A 22,423-nucleotide genomic window follows, 5' to 3' on the forward strand; every position below is an offset into this window, starting at 1 on the left:
TAGTATGACAGAATCTACTTTTATTTTTGCATTTAATGTTTTGATACAATGTTCTTACATCTAGAGAAAGCCTAGACTAAATGACACTATTAAGGGAGCGATGTACTCTTCTTTCCCTCGGGAACCTGAATGGGTATGGAGGGATTGGTCCATTTCACAATGTTTTCTCATTATGTGGACGGATTCTCAATTTGGCTCATCCAGCTGAAGACAACACTGCACATGTGAAGAGTCTTTGAAAATAAAGAAGGCAAGTAAGTTTGATGGCAAAAGTCACCTATCTTACACTCCACTTCCCACAATGCCCAGGATAGAAACGTTTTCAAGTTTTCCATCAACAACTAAGCAGTTTCAATCCACATGCTCCCCAAATAAGTTGCTCTTTGCCAAGGAATAGAAATGACTGCCTTTTGCTTTATGGTTTCGAATATCCTATCATATTATCATATGTCACCCACAGATAGATAGTAGGTTCCAAGTTTCCAAACACTCAATGAATAGAGTTGAGAGCAGCCGCTTTATGAGACCTTGGCAATTTGAAGAGGAGAAATGGAGGGGAGTCAAGGAGAGGGACTTGATGAGACTGTCCTGAGAGATGGCACAAATAGTTCAGTATCAAGGCTTGCAACCCAAAGGATATCTTGCTTACTCCACTATGTCCCAGGTGCCTGCACAAGGTTTGGCTTTGAGGCTTCAAGGTTGCTATGGAGCAATGTAATATGTCTGGCAGGAAATAGTTTAAGTCAGGAACATAGGGAATGTTCTGATCGGAACAACCTTGTCCTAGACCCAGTCACTGTAACAGCCCAAGAAAAGGAAATAACAGTTATTAGAGAGGTACTGTACTTTAGTTTTCCTTGGGATTCTCGGGATTCTCAGGATCAACCTCTTCAAATATATTTTGAATTGTTTGCATTGCCTCAGTGGCATTAGATGATCCATGGACAGCATTTTTCAAAAGATTTATTCCAAATTGGGCTCGGAGAGAGTTTGGGGACAAGAACTTTGCTTCACTTGGGTCTGTGGGACCCATCAATCGCCTCCAGTCTGCAATAGCATTCCACTTGCTCAGAATCATGACCAAAGATGGACCCCTGCAAATAACAGTGCTTTCAGAAGACTTGGGCCACTTACAACTGTATAGATTGCCTACATGGCTACAGACAGAACACCACAGCTTCATCCAGAGAGCTTTTCTTTGTTCTTTGTACTTATTAGTGTGATTTAATGCTTTCTTTTTTGTTTGTTTCATTTATCCCTCTTCCAACAGGCATAGAAAAGCATTGCTAGAAAAATGCTGTAGTTTATATCTATAGATATATTCCAGGCACTGTTCCAAGTGCTTTCAATGTATCAATTATTTAGCCCTCACAACAAACCTATAGGTTAGGTCAGTGATGGCGAACCTATGACACGCGCGTCAGAGGTGATACGCGAACTCATTTTGGGAGACACCCATCGACAGAGACAAAAAAATTGCATAATTCAATGAGTTGCGCATCACTCGAGTAATATTATTACTCACGTTACTCATGATCAATAATGCAATTCTAAAACCGGATGTAAACATGTACATCGGTGTTGCATAGCAAAGATACATAGTGAAAACATCCAAGATACACTGTTCCAATATTGACATTAATATAAAAAGGTTAAGAATTGCACTATAAAGAGATTAAACTTTACTCATGACATTTTATTTTTACTCGAGTGACAAAATGCCCAATTCTGGGAACGGCCTCGTTATTGTGAACATGTGCCTCGGGTAAGCTTCCCGTGCGTTCGGGTGCATTCGGCAAATGGATGCACGTGATCGTCATGTTCGTTAGGAGACAGGAGTGAGAGGGTTAGGAAAAAGGATATACAGTGCAACAGTGCTCGACAAGACATTCTGCGTGTCGGGTAATTGATTACAGCACCATATATTTGTTGGTTATACATACTATCTTTGAATTGTTTTGCACCAGGAGTCAGTGCAACAACACTGCAAAAAGTTAATAGGTAAGAAACCTATCAACCTTTTAGGAAAAACGCCGTGATTTATATTTATTTATTTTTGCAGCCTTGTGATGGAGAATCAAAAAATTAAAAAGCAAGATTGAATGATAAAGGAAGTGGAAGTAGCAGTAGCCGACCCTTTCAAGACATATGGACCGAGATGTACAGGATTGTCGACAGAAACAACAGCTCATTGTGCATACTGTGTAATGAAACCGTAGTAAGCAGAATGTGGAATGTAAAGAGACATTTTGAAACTAATCACTGGCAGCTCTTGAAAAAAAAGTATCGATGAAAGGAAGGAATACATTTCTAGGCAGCTACACCTCTATAAAAGTCAATCAAATTGCATCATTAAATTTGTAAGATGCTCTACAAATTTAACATCAGCAAGTTACTGTATTGCTCACTCCGTAGCTCAGCATGGAAAAGCCCTCAGTGACGGAGAATTTATTAAGGAAACATTTCTAAGATGTGCACCAGCTCTGTTTCACGATATGAAAAATAAAGATGATATTATTAAAAGGATTTCTGAGTTACCACTCAGTTGAAATACTATCAAAGACAGAATAATAGATCTTAACAAAAATGTACAACATCAATTAAAAAAAGACTTAAATAGCTGTAAATATTTTTCGATTTCTCTTGATGAAACTACTGATGTCACATCAAATGCTCGGTTGGCCATTATTGCTAGATATTCTGATGGTCTCACAATGAGAGAAGAGTTGATAGAGTTAGAATCAGTGCCAAAAAGTACATCAGGAAACGAAATATGTAAGGTTGTTATAAAAACATTCAGTGACCTAAACATTAATATCTCTAAAATTGTGTCAGTCATGACAGATGTGGCACCAAATATGGTAGGAAAAAATGTGGGATTCCTGAAATTGTCTATGGAAGCTATTAGACATCCACTTGTACCTTTTCATTGCATTATCCATCAGGAGGTGTTGTGTGCCAAATCATTCTCAGAGTTGAATGAATTAATGTCAGTTGTAACAAAAATTGTGAATTTTATATCTTCTCGACCCCTTCACAGGCGAGAATTTTCTGCACTTTTACAGGAAGTTGATTCAGCCTACAGTGGACTACTGATGTTCAATAATGTGAGATAGCTGAGTCAAGGTAAAGTACTTGAGCGACTTGTGGAGTGCTTTGAAGAAATTACGGTATTTATTGAGAATAAGGACCTGGCAAACTTTCCTCAGATCAATGATCATAAGTGGGTCAGCAATTTGATGTTTTTTACAGATCTCTCTGTTCATATGAATGAACCGAACTTAAAATAACAAGGTTTTGGCAAAAATATTGACGTTATGTTTGGATACATCAAATCTTTTGAAAGTAAACTTAAAATTTTCAAGCGAGATATTGAAACTGAAACTTACAAGTATTTTCCTCGGATAAAAATGTATTTCAAGAAGGCCACTACAACGAGTGTAATGGAGTCCATACTTATGTACCAGAATATAGTAAACTCGTTATTTGAACAGTTCAGTGAAAGATTCGACCAATTTAGAAGCCTAGAACAGACCATTAAAATAATTAAGTATCCGGATGTAGTTGTTTACAGAACTTTGGAATTAAAGGATTTCCAATGGATGCAAATTGACGATTTAGAGATGCAACTTGCAGATTTTCAAGGTAGCATTTGGACTCGTGTGTTTGTCGACTTAAGGTCGAAACTTGAAAATATGGAACAAAATCATTTGAATAATGAAGAGCGCAATATGAACAAGAAATTTTGAGTGCTTGGAACAGAGTACCTGACACTTTTAGCGACATAAAAAATCTAGCGATGGCTTTGCTAACGATTTTTTCATCCACATATTTTTGTGAGACTGTTCTCAGCATTAAATAATATTGAAACGAACAAAAGAAACCGGCTAACAGATGAAGTTTGTGGCGCTTGCTTGGCCTTGAAGTGCACCAAGTATGAACCTGCAATCGAAGAATTAGCAGACAAACTTTAGCACCAAAAAAGTCACTAATTTCTAGTTTTCGTACCATTTGATTATCATTGTTTTTATTATTAATTTTTCCTAAATGTACATTGTTTTTCTGTTTTTGTTCATTTTCTACATATTTTTTGGTTGATTTTTCTTTGTTAAATGGCATTTAAATATATAAAATAAATATCAAAAATATAAATCTTTTTTTTTACTATGGTTGCAAATATCAAAAAAACATTATGGAAAAAGATGGGAGAAACCAAGATGGCGGCATAGGTTAACACCGGAGATCGCTGCCTCAAACAACCACTTCAGAGATATAACTAAAGGACAGAATGGACATCACCCAGAACCACGGGAAGGCTGGCTGAGTGGAAATTCTACAACTAGGAGGAAAGAGAATATCATACCCAGACTCAGAGGAGGCGCAGTGCTGAAGTGAAATACTCAGGTGCGGAGTGTGCGCGCGGAGCGGGCTGGCGGCGGAGGGCGCGGTTGTTGTTTTCAATCGGGAGGGAGTTTCAGACTCTGAGCTCCAGATCTGGGCGAGTCTCTGGGGACCAAGACTCAAACGGGAGAAACGGGACTGTCTGGCTTCGGTCGGAACTCGAAGGCAGCTTTCTCTCCGAGGTTTGCAGCCATTGCTGGGGCTCTGAGAGGCAGAGCCCCTAGGGAAGAAACTGAGAGTTGCCATAACTGCTTGTTCTGCCCGCCCTGTAGATCCCCGGGGACCCGCCCCGCCCAAGCCCTGCGCAGCGCCATTTGCCGGATAGCCTCAGGCAAACGCTAGATTAGCACCGCCCTAGAGATCCAGCACAGAAGCCCTCCCACTGCAGACACAGCAGACTCTCATAGCCAGTTAGCCTGGAGGTCAAATCACCCCGGTATTGCCGACATCAATCAAGGCTTAAAGGCAACAAGACTGCGGACAAAGACCACTAGGGGGTGCACCAAGAAAGCATAAAAAATGCGGAGACAAAGAAACAGGACAAAACTGTCAATGGAGGATATTGAGTTCAGAACCACACTTTTAAGGTCTCTTAAGAACTGTCTAGAAGCTGCCGATAAACTTAGTAAGGCCCTCGAAAAGACTGGTGAGACCGCCGATAAATGTAGTGAGATCCTCAAGAAATCTAATGAGACCCTCGATGTTGTGATAAAGAACCAACTAGAAATTAAGCATACACTGACTGAAATAAAGAATATTATACAGACACCCAACAGCAGACCAGAGGAGCGCAAGAATCAAGTCAAAGATTTGAAATGCGAAGAAGCAAAAAACACCCAACTGGAAAAGCAAAATGAAAAAAGAATCCGAAAATATGAAGATAGTGTAAGGAGCCTCTGGGACAGCTTCAAGCGCACCAACATCAGAATTATAGGGGTGCCAGAGGATGAGAGAGAGCAAGATATTGAAAACCTATTTAAAGAAATAATGACAGAAAACTTCCCCCACCTGGTGAAAGAAATAGACCTACAGGTCCAGGAAGCGCAGAGAACCCCAAACAAAAGGAATCCAAAGAGGACCACACCAAGACACATCATAATTAAAATGCCAAGAGCAAAAGACAAAGAGAGAATCTTAAAAGCAGCAAGAGAAAGAAACCCAGTTACCTACAAGGGAATACCCATACGACTGTCAGCTGATTTCTCAACAGAAACTTTGCAGGCCAGAAGGGAATGGCAAGAAATATTCAAAGTGATGAATACCAAGAACCTACAACCAAGATTACTTTATCCAGCAAAGCTATCATTCAGAACTGAAGGTCAGATAAAGAGCTTCACAGATAAGGAAAAGCTAAAGGAGTTCATCACCACCAAACCAGTATTATATGAAATGCTGAAAGGTATCCTTTAAGAAGAGGAAGAAGAAAAAAAAAGGTAAAGATACAAATTATGAACAACAAACATGCATCTATCAACAAGTGAATCTAAGAATCAAGTGAATAAATAATCTGGTGATCATAATAGAATCAGGGACATAGAAAGGGAATGGACTGACTATTCTTGTGGGGGGGTGGGAAGGGGTGTGGGAGATGCGGGAAGAGACTGGACAAAAATCGTGCACCTATGGAAGAGGACGGTGGGGAGTGAGGGCGGAGGGTGGGGCGGGAGCTGGGAGGAGGGGAGTTATGGGGGGAAAAAAAAGAGGAACAAATGTAATAATCTGAACAATAAAGATTTAATTAAAAAAAAAAAAAAGAAAACATTATGAATATTTCTATATGTGACACAGCACCAGAGTTAAGTTAGGGTTTTTCAAAATTTTGACAAGCTGAGCTCAAGAGGTTCGCCATCACTGGGTTAGGTACTATTATTATCCCCATTTTATACATATAAGAAAACTAAGACACAGAGAAAGTATATTGGTAAACAGGAATTTAAACCCAGATAGCCTCTAGATCTAATGTGAAGACCTAAATTTTAAAAAAAGGAAGGAAGGAGAAAGAAAGAAAAAAAGGAATAAGGAGAAGAAGGGAGGAAGGGGAGAGAGAAATATAGGAAGGAAAGGAAGGAAATAGAGGGAAAATGAACACAAAATATTAATAAGGTGTCTTTCCAGGAATGAGATTAGATGGAATGTTTTAATTAATTTTTATATTTTTCTGTTTCTACAGTGAACAGATACTACCTTATAATGCAAAGAACCATATTTCAGAAACTTACTCAGATAATACCTCCAACACACTGTTATAAAAGTCTTTCTGTGCTATTTTATAATAAATTTTGTCAGCATGCTCTTTGGTTAGCAGAATTTCCTTCATCTGTATTATATCAAATCCAGCCTCTTTAATACGGTTGAAGATCATCTCTAGAGAAAACAGATATTTGCTCATCATACAGATTGCCTCCACTTTTGCTCCATGTTCAAGTAGATTGAAATAACTAAGGATGGTAATAGCTTTATTTGCATACCGTGGTTTTAAAAGGCAAAACTATGCTCAACTAAATTGAATTTGAAAAGCACCAGACTGACATTCAGAAGAACTTTAATATGTTATTGTAGGTGTTTCATCTCTGAGATGCATCCTTCCAGAAGCCACCTGAATCATCATCGAGTGGACTATGAAAGCGGGAGAGGAGGTTACCAGCTCCTGAGCTAAATGTTAAGACATGTTTCATCTCTGCTACCAGGACCGGGAAACTTCTTGCTAGATCGAAATTGAAAGTGAGAGCCAATCTGAACTCTTCCTCCTGAAGTAGAAGGGAGCTACTGAGGGAGTTAAATAAAGTAAATCTTGTCAAAGTTTCACCCACAGCTTAAACTTGAGTGGCTATACTCTGATTATGTTCAGAACTGGCATTACTCCTTCAACTTTTCTGTAGTTTGAAAAATTTCACTAAACTTGAAGAAAATGTACACATTGGCTTTCATTTTTAAATATTTACCTCTTTGTTTGAGTGTTGCCTGAGGTTTAATCACTGCTAAAGTGTTTTGAGGAGGAAAGAAATACTGGATTTCCCTTTCGGCAGCTTCAAGTGAGTCACTTCCATACAACTGGTTGATCGGCAGGTTTTCCATTGCAAATTGTACACACAAACTTGAGAAAAGAAAACAAGTTAAAAACTATTATGGCATAGCAACATAACATAACATAGAGCACAATATAACACTGTATAAATTGTTCAAAATTATCAAACAAAAGCAACTCATCCCTGATCTAGACATAGTTAAAAAGTAATTAATTACAGAATGGTCTGGGGCATGCGACTTCATTTCAAGGATGTAATAGTCTTTAGAAAGGAAGAAATAAAGACATAAATGAAAGTAAAGGAGGGAAGGAGGGAGGGAGGGAGGGAGAGAAGGTGAAAAGGAAGGAGGGAGGGAGGGAGGAAGGAAATGGACTTTTAAATAATCCTGATAATGGAGATTGACAGATAACTGTGAATGGAGGAATGGATGCCCTAGCACAGTGACAAAGCACGGAATCCTGATCACTAAATAACCAATGGACATAAGACACTGGGGGGTAGGGGAGGCCAGGGGATTGTCAAGGGCAGGGGGGAAAAAAAGGAGACATATGTAATATTCTTTGTAATACTTTAAGCAATAATAAAAAATATATATATTAAATATAAAAAATAAAATAAAACCATTTAAAAAAAATAGTATCAAGCACTAAAGATGGCATTTGACTCTATACCAAAGATACCAAACTATAAACTTTAAATCCAGGAGAAACTGCAGTGGAAACTTCCCAGTAAGCAAGAGCAGCAACAAAGGAGGAGCCTACAGGACAATTCTGTGTATAAAGAAGCAGTACAGCCCTAGCTGGTTTGGCTCTGTAGATAGAGTGTCAGCCTGTGGACTGAAGGGTCCCAGGTTCGATTCCAGCCAAGGGCACATGCCCGGGTTTCAGGCTCAATCTCCAGTAGGGAGCATGCAGGATGCAGCTGATCAATGATTCCCTCTCATCATTGATGTTTCTATCTCTCTCTCCCTCTCCCTTCTCCTCTGAAATCAATACAAATATATTTTTTTTTAAAAGAAGAAGCAGTAGGGATGCTGATGGTCCTGGACAATTCATGTTGGGTTAGATAATTAGTCTGGTTCTGTTTCTGTACAATGGATAAATATATATCTCTTACTTGATATGAATTGTTGCTTGATGTTTTTTGTTTCCCTTTTTTTCTGTCTTTATCTGTCTATGTATGTACGTATGTATGTATGTATGTATGTATGTATCTATCTATCTATGTATATTTTAACAGAGGAGAAGCTCACTGTTCATTGTACTTTCTGCCTTTTACACGCACTTTTGAGTGTAAAATCCAGTGATGGTGAATAGTGTCCCTTCCTATTTATTGACTAGGGTGACATCACTGGAAACTTGGCTTTCTAGCTTCAGCTTCAAGACTCTCTTTGTGCCTCTTGGGTTTCAGTGACCCATTTTTGATTTATCCAACTTGACCTCCCCACTCAGGCCTTGACGATTCTCACACCCTGATTTGGAGATGCTTGTGGCCTAAGTTCCTTGGAGCCTGTGCTTGCCAGGGATGGGGAATCTGCACAATGGTTGACAAAACAGCTTAAATGATCACCAGCACTTACACCGTTCAAGGCGGAGGACTACAACCAGCCCCTCCCTTATGCTGCTAGACATGATTATTGAAAAAAGTGCGTATACATTTGTAAGTGTGAGTGTGTGCATGTGTAAGGATAGCATAGAGGGGCTACTATATTTATCTTTTACCAATGTGACCGTATTTCAGATTAAGCAATGCAGAATGCAAAATCTGCTACTTGCGTGCAGAAAAGGGACAGAGCTCTGTTGACAGTTATCTCTAAAACAACATGAACGACCTGGGTGGAACCAATGAAACTGGAAAAGGGGAACCATTCAAACAGAATGGTCAGGGTTAGTTGCAAGATAGGGGTCATTAGGGCTCTGGATGGGAATCCTCACAACAGTGGGGTGGGAGAGGCAGTCAGTCGGAGCTTCCCCTGGAGGAAACGTCTCTGTGCTGGTGTACTCCCTCCACACCTGGAACCACATTGCTAGAAGAGTGTGCCTACAGGCATAGGCTTCGTGTTGAGAGTCGTTCCTCTCTCTCTAATGCTATGCATTGAATTCTGTGCAACATTTCACTAAGAGGACCTAGGACACTCTGCTCACACTATCCACAGTGGTCAACCTACATTATCCTTGATAGTTATTTTCTGGTACAGGAGCAAAGACCTAAGTGAGCAGGGCTAAATAGGGGATAAATGGTGCCCACTCAAGACAAGTCAGGTTCAAGATATCCTGCCCAAAAGAAGATTATTTCAATATTTATGTCAATGATGCTTCATAAGTCCTGTTATTGTGTAAACAAATGTGTCTAGTTTGCTGTGCCTGATAGAGCACCTCTATTCTTGCTCACTTGAAGCAAGAGCCTTCCTTCCCTGTATTGAATCCTGCTCTGCAACTGGCACAGAGAATTCAAGCGAATTGCAATTCAGTTCGTTTCCATCAGCTCCCTCCCAAGAATGTAGATGCATGAGACACTATCCACACCCCCCGGGTGATAGCAAGCCTAACAGTTAAGGTCAAAAATATTTACAGGGTACCCCCTATGTGCCAGGTAGCATACCATGTGTTAAACTGATTGCAAAGTTTAGTTGACTAACTTAGTAACAGTTCCTGCCCAGGTAGAGACTGCATATTAAGTCAGTCATGATGGTCTTGAAATGCTTATGATCCACTAAAGAACCTGAAGCTCTCATCACACCCTTCTCAAAAGAATTTCTCCTAAATAGTGGACGGCGTTGCAATTCCTGCCAAGAGTTGGCCTTTTGCCTGGGTACCCATCACTTACTTCCCAGTTCCAAACCAAACAGCCCGCAGCCTTCTCTTGCAAAACCTTGGCAGTATTCGGGTTGGCCCTGGGCTAGGCCTCCAGCCGATAGCAGTCCACTCTGACCCAGGAAGAGCAGCTACCCTGAGAACCTCCTTTGAGCTAGAACTCTGGTTCCTATATCCCGTATCTAAAAGGGAATTAAAATGGCTCCTATGAAAACAGTTTGGGACCTATGATATGAATCCAACCTGTTCGGAAGATATCTTTTAGCTTCTCCAACAGTACTTGGTCCAATTAACTCTTTCCAGTGTTGTAAAGAATTTTCTCTCACTAAAACAAGAGCTAGAGATGGACCACTGTTAGAAAATTAAAAACAAAGTTAATAAAAGTCTGACGCAGTAGCTAATTATATAGAGATAATACAAGTATATTTGTTAAATAGACTACAAAAAGTCAAGATAACCCTTTTACCGAATCTAAAATTAATTTTCATTGGTGTATTCTTTAAAGCATATTTATAAAAGGATGAAAGCAGAGAAATGAAAGGGGAAAGGAGACCTTGGTTCTAATACAATGGTTCCTATATTGTTCCTATACTCCTGCAGATTTATATCCTCCTGCTGGATTTCAGCCCCAGGTGTTATTTCACTTACGCTTTCAGAAACCTGACAAATTTTTAGCCTCTCCTGCCTCTCCTAGATCTTTAGATTACCAAAGCCCTTGAGAGTCAATCAGTTTTCTCTGCTTGGAATTGATGATGTTGCACCCCCTGGGTTCCTGGCATTTAACTCAACTGGACTCCAGCCACTTCACCTGGGGTATTTCCATTGCTCCAATAACATTCCAGGAGGACTAGACAGGACGGACAGTTGAACAGAGAATCGACACGGGAGGCAGACTGGCTCAAAAAGCAGACTCAGCGCTTGTTTACAAAATTGAGAGGCTTGGCAACTTGAGCAGAAAGGTTAAGAGGAGATTTAAATAATTCAAAAATAAATCAGACTCTGCATTCTACACTTGAAGTTTATTTTACCTGGTCATGTTTTCTATCACCTTTTCATAATAATTTTCATTTTCATATTCCTTGCACAGTGTTCGTGCCTCTTCTTCTGATAATACCACTGGCCTTTGCATCAGTATATTAAAGCCTTCATTTTTAATAATATTCAAAACATCCTCTAAACAAAAAGTAACATGAAAAGTTTTGAATTGCTAGGTTAGTGGTTATATACACAATATAGAATATATTATCATGGGGACATATAATGCATTTTATTCTATTATGAAATTTAAAAACTTGCAAAAATAGTTCATTAGATTTTAATTTAAGGTGAACAATATTCTTAACATATTAAATTATAATGGTATTTCCAATTTTACATGACATAAGAATCATACACACACACACACACACACACACACACACACACTGAAGTATCTCATTAGCAAATATTTTCTATACTATATGCTTTCTCTCTAAGACTGGCATCAAGGCAGGGCTCTCACCTCTCACTACTTCTATTGACATCAGACTGGAAAAACTAGTTAATGAAATAACACAAGAAAAGAAAATAAAGGGTATACAGATAGGGAAGGAGAAAATAAAACTGTCTTTGTTCATAGATGATATGATTGTCTATGTAGAAACCCAAAGAAACAACAACAAAACTCCTAAAACTAATAAGAGGCTATTATAGCAAAATTGCAGGTTACTATTAATGTACAAAAGTAAATGACTTTCCTATATACTAACAATGACATTGGAATTTGACATTTAAAACAACACAATTTACATTAGTACACAAAAAATGCATCCTAGCAAGTTTGACTCAGTGGATAGAGTGTTGGCCCGTGGACCGAAGGCCGTGGGTTCAATTCTGGTTAAGGGCACGTACCTCATTTGCAAGCTCGATCCTGTGCCCCTAGCATGTGTGAGAGGCAACCAATTGATGTGTCCACAAGTTATTTTGTGGATATGGATATTGAAAAACTGATTCTAAAGTTTATATGGAAACCCAGAATAACCAACTCAACATTGAAAGACAAAAACATTTTTTGAGGACTGATAACTACCCACTTCAAGATTGACTGTAAGACTACCATAATCAGCCCTGCTGGAGTGGCTCAGTTGGTTGAGCGTCATCCCATGAACTGAAAGGTCGCCAGTTTGATTCCTGGTCAGAGTATATGCCCAGGTTGCAGGCTCGATCCTTATTTGGGAGTGTTCAAGAGGCAACTGATTGGTGTTTCCTTCTCGCATCAATGTTTCACTCACTCTCCCTCTCCCTTCCTCTCTTTCTAAAAAAATAAATTAAAAACATTTTTTAAAACTACTGTAATCAAATTAGTGAGGGATAAGCAAAAGAATACACACATAGATCAACAGAACTGAATAGAGAACCCAGAAATATACCCACATGAATATGTCAACTGAAGTGTGACAAATAAGCAAAGGTAATACAGTGGAGCAATGATAGTCTTTTCCACAAATGGTGCTGGAACAATTGGACACACACATGCAAAAAAAATCAATCTAGACATAGACCATATACCTTTCATGAAAATTAAATGAAATGGGTTATAGTCCTAAATGTAAAGTTCCAACCTATAAACTTTCTGCAAGATAACAGAGAAGAAAATACTGATAACCTTTTAGGGTTTAAATTGATTTTTTAATTTAAACACTAAAAGAGCAATAAAAATACCTGACAAGTTGGACTATATTAAAAACAGAAACTTTCCAGTAAAACACACTGTTTAAAAAAACACAGAGCCCAGCCCTGACTGGTTTGGCACAATGGATAGAGCGTCGGCCTGCAGACTGAAGGGTCCCAGGTTCGATTCCGGTCAAGGGCATGTACCTCTCTCTATCCCTCTCCCTTCCTCTCTGTATAAAAAAAAAAAATCAATAAAATATATTTTAAAAAAACAAAAAACACAGAGCCCAAAACCTAGAAAAATCTTTGCAAACTATAGATATTTAAAGAACGTGTATTCACAATATGCAAAGAACTCATAATTCAACAATAAGTAAACAAATAACTCCATTAAGAAATGGGGGAAAAAACATCTGAAGAGACATCTCACCAAAGAAGATATAGAAATAGAAGTTAGCATATGAAAAGATGCTCAGCATCATGTCATTGGGCAATTGTGAATTGAGACAACAATGAGATAGCATTACATACTTATTAGAATAGAAAAAACCTAAACCACCACCTGCACAGCAACAGAAGCTCTCACTACTTGCTGTTTAGAATTGAAAATGGTACAGCACTTTAAAAGGCATCTGACAGTTTCTTACAAAGCTACACATAGTTTAACCATTTGATCCAGTATTCAGGCTCCGAGGTATTTACCCTACTGAGGTGAAAACTTATGTCTCCACATGCAAAAAATCATGTATTAATGCCTATTTCAGCTTTATTCATAATTGCCAAAAACTGAAAGCAACAAAGATGTCCTTCAATAGGTAACTGGATAGACTTTGGTACATCCATAAAATGGCATATTATTCAGCAACAAAAGGAAATGAGCTACCAGGTCACAGAAAGACATAGCGGAATCTGAAATTCATATTAAGTAAAAGAAGAGGCTACATACTATATGATTCCAACTCTTTGACTTTCTGGAAAAGGCAAAACTATAGAGACACCAAAAAGATCAGTGGTAGCCTAAGGATAGGAGGGTGGAAGGGAGGAATGACTAGGTGACTCCATTCTGTATGATACTGTAAAGGGGATACATGATATGCATTTATCAAAACCCATAGAATGTGCAAAATAGAGAACTTTAATGTAAACTATGGATTTTAGCCAATAACAATGTGTCAATATTCATTAATTTTAAAAACATATCACAATAATATGTTAATAGGAGAAACTGTTAAGCATGCATATTGGAACTCTGTACTATATTAATTTTTCTATAATTTTATAGCTGTCCTAGTTTATAAAAATCTATTCATTTAACAAGTATGTAAATATTAAGAAATATTTTAAAAGGCAAACAAAACATTCCAAAGAAGAAAACTATAGGACCAGATAGTTTTGCTAGTAAATTCTGGTAAATATTTAAGAAAAATGTAATATCTATTATACACTGTTTCTTCCAGAAAATAAAGAAGAGTGACAACTTATTTTATGAGGCCTGCATTATGCTGACACTAAAACCAGATAAAGATATTATAAGAAAACAACAAATAATTCTCATGAGTATAAGCATGAAAGCTCTCAACAAAATATTTAAAAATCAAATCCAGAAGTATGCAAAAAGGACAATATACAACAATCAATTGTGATTTATCTGGAGAATGCAAAGCTGCTTCAACATTCAAAAATCACAGTAATTACCTTATTATCAAACTCAAGGAAAAGTAATAATCATGGTAGTAGACACAGAAAAAAATGTTTGAGAAAATGCAATATCCATTCATGATTTTTTTTAAATCCCAAACTAGGAATAAATGGAAATTTCCTTAATTTGATAAAGGATATATAGCACTAACATTATCCTTAACTAGAGACCCAATGCACAAAATTCATGCAAGAGTAGGCCTTCCTTCCTCCGGCTGCCGGCACCAGCTTCCTTCTGGCACCCAGGACCCGAGCTTCCCTCGCAGGGGAGGCCCCACCACCACCACCATTGTTCCCCCGACATGCTGGTGGCCTGGGCCTCCCTCTGTGGGGCAATCATGGGGCAATGGCTGGGCCCCCAGCCAATAGCACTGCACCCACCTTGGCTGGCCTGGAGCCAATAGTGTCATAGCGTGGTCCTGGATGGTCATCTGGATGGTGGTCCAGATGGTTGTTCCGCTGTTTGGCTGTTCAGTCGATTTGCATTTTACACTTTTATATATAGGATGGGAAAAAACTGAATGCTTTCACTATAAGGTCAGGAACAAGGCAAACTTGTCTACTCTCACCTCTCCTAGTCAACATCATACAGGAAGTTCTAGCCAGTCAGTCTAATGATGCAAGCAAAAGGAAGAATCGTATACAGATTGTCTTGATTTTCAGTGTTATTATTGTCTACATCAGTAGTTCTTGGCCAGAAATTCTATCCCCCATGAGTGCATTTGACAATGTCTGGAGACATTTTTTGTTGTCACAACAGGGCGTGGTGAGAGGGAAGATGGGGGTGCGCAGGGATGCTACATCTAATGAGCAGAGGCCAAGGGTGTTATAACCATTTTACAATGCACATGACACAGCCTCCCTCAGCCAAAAATTATCAGTTATCTAGCCCCAAATGTAAGTAGGTCTGAGGTTGAGAAATCCTGGTCTGCACAGACATTCCCTAGGAGATGACATCAAAGATTCTAACACTGAGTTCAGCAACTCAGAGAATGCAAGGTCAATATAAAGTATTGTATTTTCATATACTAGGTATGAAAAATAATTAATAGTGTGAATGTATGGTTTGTATTCTTACTCTGCATTTCACTCTGCCATGTGACTATGGGAGTAGGTTAAAAGTAATTAGCACTTTTTAAGTGTAGGCACTGTATTTATGTTTTCTTATTTTCATCTAATTTTTTTGGTTTTTTTAAAAATTTTATTTTCTTCTTTTTCAGTTAGAGTTTGCATTCAATAATATTCTCTATATTAGAAGAAAGAGACTTGATAAAGCATCTTTTTCAAATCATACTATTAATGAGAGGTTGACCCAAGCTTTGAGTTAAGGCATTTCAGAAATGAAAACTACCAATTTTTACTATATAATAATTCCTGTCACTTTAAAATATTTTCTACAACATTTATAAGCTAGAAAATACTTTGTAAACTCTTTACTGAAAATGGTTTTGTTATTGAAAATTAGTAAATTAATATTAACTAAATTTCTTACTTTAGGTGCTTTTTCTTCAAAGTTAAGTCCTAAAATAATATATTTTAATGTAATTACACTAGGGTTTATTCAAATCCATTTATGAAATAAACAATTTGTACCTTATTTCTTACCTTTCTTTTCTTGAAAGAGATCTGGTCGAAGTAATGCCAGTGTCTTTTCTAATTTCATGTTTTTAAAATCAGGGAAGAAGATATCAATAAGCTTATTAACATTATCTACATCCTCTTCAACATCACAAAACTGACGTATATTTTCTTTAACCAGATATTCTTCTAAACTGCTGAAATTCAAAATATAATTTAAGATTATAAACTGAAGTTTAATAGCCATGACAGAAAGTTAAAACTGATAATATGTTTACAAATAATTCAGAGTTTAATAAAACAAATAAAAATTTAATTTCAAGTGGCTGTTATTGGAAGTGTATACATCCAAAGACCCGGCATCCAGAGATCGGCTGCTAAGCCAGAAACACCGGATCTGGGACAGCGCGACTACGTGGACCCCTGCTTCTCCTCACGGAAAGCAGAGAGAGAACTACATAACCAAACACCTGGAGAAGAGAGATCATGAGGAGACCAAGAACCAGCCTGCATATGAAAGTAAAACAGGCATCACCAGAAAAGGAAGTAAACGAAATGGAGGCAAGCAACCTGCCAGAGAAAATTCAGAGAAATGGTCATAAGGTGGATGAAAAGAATGGAAGACAAATTCAACAATATGTGTAAGAACCAAGAGGAAATGAAGAAAAACCAAGAAGAAATGAAAAATGACATCATTGCTATAAAGAACACAATAGAAAGCATCAACAGTAGACTAGAAGAAGCAGAGGACTGCATCAGTGAGCTAGAAGACAAGGTAGGAAAAAATACCCAAGCAGAGCAGCTTCTAGAAAAAAAAAATTAAAAAGCAGGAGGAGAGCCTAAGAGAACTCTGGGACAACATGAAACGAAACAACATCCACATAATAGGGGTACCAGAAGGAGAGGAAACTGAGCAAGGAATAGAAAACCTATTTGAAAAAATAATGACAGAAAACTTTCCTGATATAGGGAAGAAAAAACTCACACAAATCCAAGAAGCTCACAGAGTCCCAAACAAAATGAACCCCAAAAGACCGACGCCAATGCACATTATAATTAAATTGGCAAACACCAATGACAAAGCAAGAATCTTAAAAGCAGCCAGAGAGAGACAGAAAGTCACCTACAAAGGAGCCCCCATCAGACTAGCGACTGATTTCTCAACAGAAACACATCAGGCAAGAAGGGAATGGAATGAAATATATAAAGTCATGCAAAGGAAGGGTCTGAATCCAAGAATACTGTACCCAGCAAGGCTATCAATCAAAATTGAGGGTGAAATCAGGTGCTTCACAGACAAAAAAGGACTTCAGGAGTTTATTACCACCAAACCAGCAATGCAAGAAATGCTAAAGGGTCTGCTGTAAAAAGAAAAAATAGGAAACGAAGAAGGAACACAGGGGTAAAGAATAAAAATGGCGACTAACAAGTATCTATCAATAATAACTTTAAATGTAAATGGATTAAATGCTCCAATCAAAAGACATAGGGTAACTGAGTGGATAAGAAAACATGACCCATATATCTGCTGTGTACAGGAAACCCACCTCAGAAAAAAAGACGCACACAGACTGATGGTGAAGGGATGGAAAAAGGTTTTTCAGGCGAATAGAAATGAAAAAAAAAGCCAGGGCAGCAATACTTATATCTGACAAATTATATCTCAAATTGAAGGACATAAAAAGAGATAAAGAAGGCCATTTCATAATACTAAAGGGAGCATTGCAACAAGAAGAAATAACTCTGGTAAACATATACGCATCCAAAATAGGAGCACCCAAATACATAAGAAATCTTCTGGAGGAGATCAAGGGAGAGATTGACAATAGAATCATAGTTGGGAGTTTAACACCTCATTATCACCATTGGACAAATCCTCTAAACAAAAAATCAGCAAAGAAACATCAATCCTAAATGACTCACTAGATCAGATGGAATTAATTGACCCCTTCAGAACATTTCACCCCAAAGCCACAGAATATACATTCTTCTGAAGTGCACATGGGTCACTTTCAAAGATAGACCATATATTGGGTCACAGACAAAGTCTCTTCAATTCAAGAAAATTGAAATCAGATCAAGCATCTTCTCAGATCATGATGGCATAAAACTGGAAATCAACTACAATAAAAACAATCCAGAAAAGTCAAACACATGGAGACTAAATAGCACGCTATTAAACAATGACTGGGTTACCAAAGAGATCAAAGAAGAAATAAAAAACATCATGGCAACAAACGACAATAAAAACACAACACTCCAAAACCTACGTGACACAGCGAAAGCAGTCTTGAGAGAGAAGTTCATAGCTCTACAAGCCTACTGCAAGAAATAAGAAACAATGAGAATAAATTACCTAACCCTACAACTCAAAGAGTTAGAAAGAGAGCAACAAGAAAAGCCCAGTGTCAGCAGAAGGAAGGAAATAATAAAGATCAGAGTGGAGATAAACGACATAGAGACAAAAAAACAATACAAAAGATCAACAAAACCAAGAGCTGGTTCTTTGAAAGGATAAACAAGATTGATGAACCTCTAGCCAGGCTCACTAAGAAACAAAGAGAGAGGACCCAAATAAACAAAAATCAGAAATGAAAGAGGAGAAATAACAACAGACCCCACAGAAATACAAAGGATTGTTAGAAAATACTACGAACAACTCTACTCCAACAAACTAGACAACCTGGAGGAAATGGACATATTCCTAGAAAAATACAACATTCTAAAACTCAATCAGGAAGAATCTAAAAATCTCAATAGGCCAATAACTATGGAAGAAATTGAAGCAGTCATCAAAAAGCTCCCAGCAAACAAAAGCCCAGGGCCAGATGGTTTCACAGGGGAGTTTTACCAAACATTCAAGGAAGAACTAAAACTTATCCTCCTCAGACTATCCCAGGTGTAGAAAGACAAGGGAAAACTTTTCCCCTTGCCAATCCTATTGATATAAACTTTCAGGGCAAGCCCCGTTTTGCTGAATAGACAGTACTTTAGATTGACTGAGAGAAATGCTTGTAGCTTTAACATGAATACTATTATGCTTGTCTTTAGATTTTGAGATATTCGGACATCACTTTTCATTACCTACTAAGACATTGCAAATCATAAATTCTTGGTCTTAAGCTACCTGTCCCACTTTTTCTTCACCAGTGAAGATGGGTCCATCTCAGGTTGACCCTCAGGTGGTTCTTGAGGTTCAGTCTCAAATTTAGATACAATTTCCTCTTCCAAGAACGGTACTTGTTCAGTGCTTCGAGATACAACTAGAACACAGCTTAGGCTATGTGTCATTAATGAGATAAACTCTTCAAAGTCAGGCTACAAAATAAAATGATAAACAGGTCAGGTTCCTGAAATGGATAGGCTAACATGGCAGCTGCCACCTAAGTCAAGTAGCATCTTCCCCTTCATGATCACTGGGCAAGGGAATGGTATCCTTATGAAGCCCCTGTTAACAGCCACATCTTTCAAGGATTAAAGCTCACAGCCAGCAGGGATTGATCTTAAAGATAGTATAATACAGTGGTTCTCAACCTTCTGCCCTTTAAATACAGTTCCTCATGTTGTGACCCAACCATAAAATTATTTTTGTTGCTACTTCATAACTGTAATGTTGCTACTGTTATGAATCATAATGTAAATATCTGATATGCAGGATAGTCTTAGGCAACCCCTGTGAAAGTGTCGTTTTGACCGCCAAAGGGGAGTCTCGACCCATGGGTTGAGAACCGTTGGTCTAATAGCTGCCCTGGCCGGTTTGGCTCAGTGGATGGAGCATCGGCCTGCGGACTCAGGGGTCCCAGGTTCGATTTGGTCGGGGGCATGTGCCTTGGTTGCGGGCACATTCCCAGTGGGGGCGGGGGGGAGTGCGGGAAGCGGCTGATCGATGTTTCTCTCTCATCAATGTTTCTGGCTCTCTATCCCTCTCCCTTCCTCTCTGTAAAAAATCAATAAGAAATAAAATTTAAAAAAGATAGTCTAATAGCTATTCTCAAACTCTAGGAATTTTCCATATCATCTGAAGGGCTTGTTATGTGAATGCAGGTTTCTGGAGCCCAATCCCAGAGTTTAGGATTCAGTAGATTTGGGGTGGGGCTCAGGAATTGGATTTTCTCAAACGCTCCCAGGTAAATGCTGATGTTGCCAGTCTAATCCTTTCTGGGGCTAATAGAGATGCTTTGAGTGGTGCATCTAGTTTACGAAGTGCTATGCAGTAGAACTTTCTCCGTGATGACAAACATGTTCTGTGCTCTCCAACATATGTGGCTAGTGCAACTAAGACTGAATTTTTATTTAATTTATCGCTTCTTGGCCTTTTGGCTAAGATCAAGTGTAGTATCTGTTCTTATCAGTTTAATTTGTACTTAACTTATTTCATGTATCTAATGGCTACCACACTGGACAGTTGATTTGTAGAAGCTATGTCTCCTCACCCCCAAGCCAGTGCACTTTCCAGTACATAGCACTGCCTGTATCATATACCGCCAAGCAAGAGAGAATTAAAAAATAGCTTGAGAGAAAGGCTTTTGGGTACAGAAAGAATTAAAGCTTTCCTGTAAAGTGTATGACAAGTAGCCTTCCACCTGGGACAAAAATCTATAGGAAATTCCTGGATATTTACTTCCAGGCTCATGCAGGGAGTGTTAGAGGACATAATATAATGAGGTCTTCATTCCAAAAGAACACAATTAGATCACCCACTTCTGGTCGACTGATGGCGATTTCTCCAGGGTCACCATCTTTGGTATTACCATGGTGTGGACACAAACAGGGAGAGCGGGAGCTTATTTGGTTGGTCACACTTATGCATTTGCTTTTCTATAATGAGGATCTAAAACGGGTAAGAAGGTAGACAACACAGTGGGGGTTTTGTTAAACTTTCTTACCTGCTCGGCTATTTGACTATAGAATTCCCTCACTTGGTTTTCAGTGAGCACTCTATTATCTTCTGCTTCTATGACGAATCCTGCGTTGACAATCTTCAATGAGAGAGCAAGGTCAGATCCAGAGGTTGTAGGACCACGTGCAAAACAAGTCAAGGACATCTGTGTCCTAGGCTTCATATACCACCCCTATTTTAATGCATTTCATGTAAAGACCTCAGCACAATCAATAGGGGACTAGATTTGAAGAGGCTCAAAAATAAATATCACAGAAAGCCCTTGTCAAGCCCTTAGTATTTAAGTTTTCAAGACTTAATCCAGAACACCACAATATTTATATTATTTATGTGAATTGCCTCAAAATGTGAAAAAACTAACAGAATCACTCGGAAAGACATAAATTTCTTAACCATCCATTTTTGAAATCACTAACTTTTTTAAGGCTTTACTTTGTTACGGTTATAGCTCATGATCTATTATATTTTAATTTTCTAACAACAAAAATAAGCGAATTATGGGGAAGGGCAGAATTTAAGATTTAGCCATGTGTTACTTGTCTTAAAGAAAATTTAATGACAAATTCAGTTTGCCTGTCACACTCAAGTATAATAAAATGTAACAAAGAGAAGTTTTTAGGCTAATATAAAAAGTCCAATGAGGAACTAAACAGTGAAATATAATAAATAATACACAGTCCGAAGTGTAACCTGGATTCAAAGCAACTTAGTAATTACATGAAATTATATCAATAATTTGACCTCAATTTGATTGGGTGTACCCAGCACCAATTCTTTCTGCTTCTATTATTAAAGCAAGCTCTGACCTGGTTCCATGGGCTGATTTGATATTGCAGAGCTATATTTACATCTTAGTGACTCCTCTCCTGACGTTCCAATTTGAAAAATTTCTAAATACTCAAATCATGTCTGTTAAGTTACTAAGTGTCTGACAAAAGAAAAAAAAATTCAAGTAACTTTTAACCTTGATAACTTCTCCTTTGTTATAGTTGAAAAATGCAGTGTGTTCATTTTCTTTTTATTAAAACATTTTTTAAACTTTTTTCTGCCCTGTGGGTTATGTAGCTTTTTACTGCATTCCAGAGAAGTGAGGTATGTAGTAGCTATTCATAATTTACATTTCTGAAATGTTGTTTAGTATGTCAAAACAAAACATTTCAGATGAAATGATGATTAATAGCATTGCCTCAACTAAAACAACTATATAATTTGAAAATCTTCACTATTGTAGCTATTAAAACATACTAGAATAAGCAACTGTAAACCATTGGTAAGGATATTATTTTTGAAAACTTTATAAAATATAAAAACAATATATGGGGCACTGAGGTACAGTCTGTGTCCCCCTTCCCACA

General features: G+C 38.1%; 1 protein-coding gene and 1 pseudogene across 1 annotated transcript in view; one reads left to right on the forward strand and one right to left on the reverse strand.

Annotated features, from left to right (window-relative positions):
- The window catches only part of NME8 (NME/NM23 family member 8), a 35,725-nt gene continuing 13,302 nt past the window's right edge, over positions 1-22,423 (reverse strand). The window contains exons 6-14 of the mRNA XM_036327460.1: positions 21,055-21,147; positions 19,296-19,486; positions 16,196-16,365; positions 11,269-11,413; positions 10,484-10,591; positions 7,344-7,495; positions 6,621-6,765; positions 847-1,094; positions 1-233 (exon numbers count right to left, since the gene is read on the reverse strand). Coding sequence (XP_036183353.1) covers positions 848-1,094; positions 6,621-6,765; positions 7,344-7,495; positions 10,484-10,591; positions 11,269-11,413; positions 16,196-16,365; positions 19,296-19,486; positions 21,055-21,147 — 1,251 coding nt within the window. The 3' untranslated portion in view covers positions 1-233; position 847. The remainder of the gene's footprint in view (positions 234-846; positions 1,095-6,620; positions 6,766-7,343; positions 7,496-10,483; positions 10,592-11,268; positions 11,414-16,195; positions 16,366-19,295; positions 19,487-21,054; positions 21,148-22,423) is intronic.
- LOC118666713 lies at positions 20,469-20,566 on the forward strand (annotated as a pseudogene).

Source organism: Myotis myotis, unplaced genomic scaffold (genome assembly GCF_014108235.1).
Source record: "Myotis myotis isolate mMyoMyo1 unplaced genomic scaffold, mMyoMyo1.p scaffold_m19_p_11, whole genome shotgun sequence".
NCBI classification, from domain to species: Eukaryota; Metazoa; Chordata; class Mammalia; order Chiroptera; family Vespertilionidae; genus Myotis; species Myotis myotis.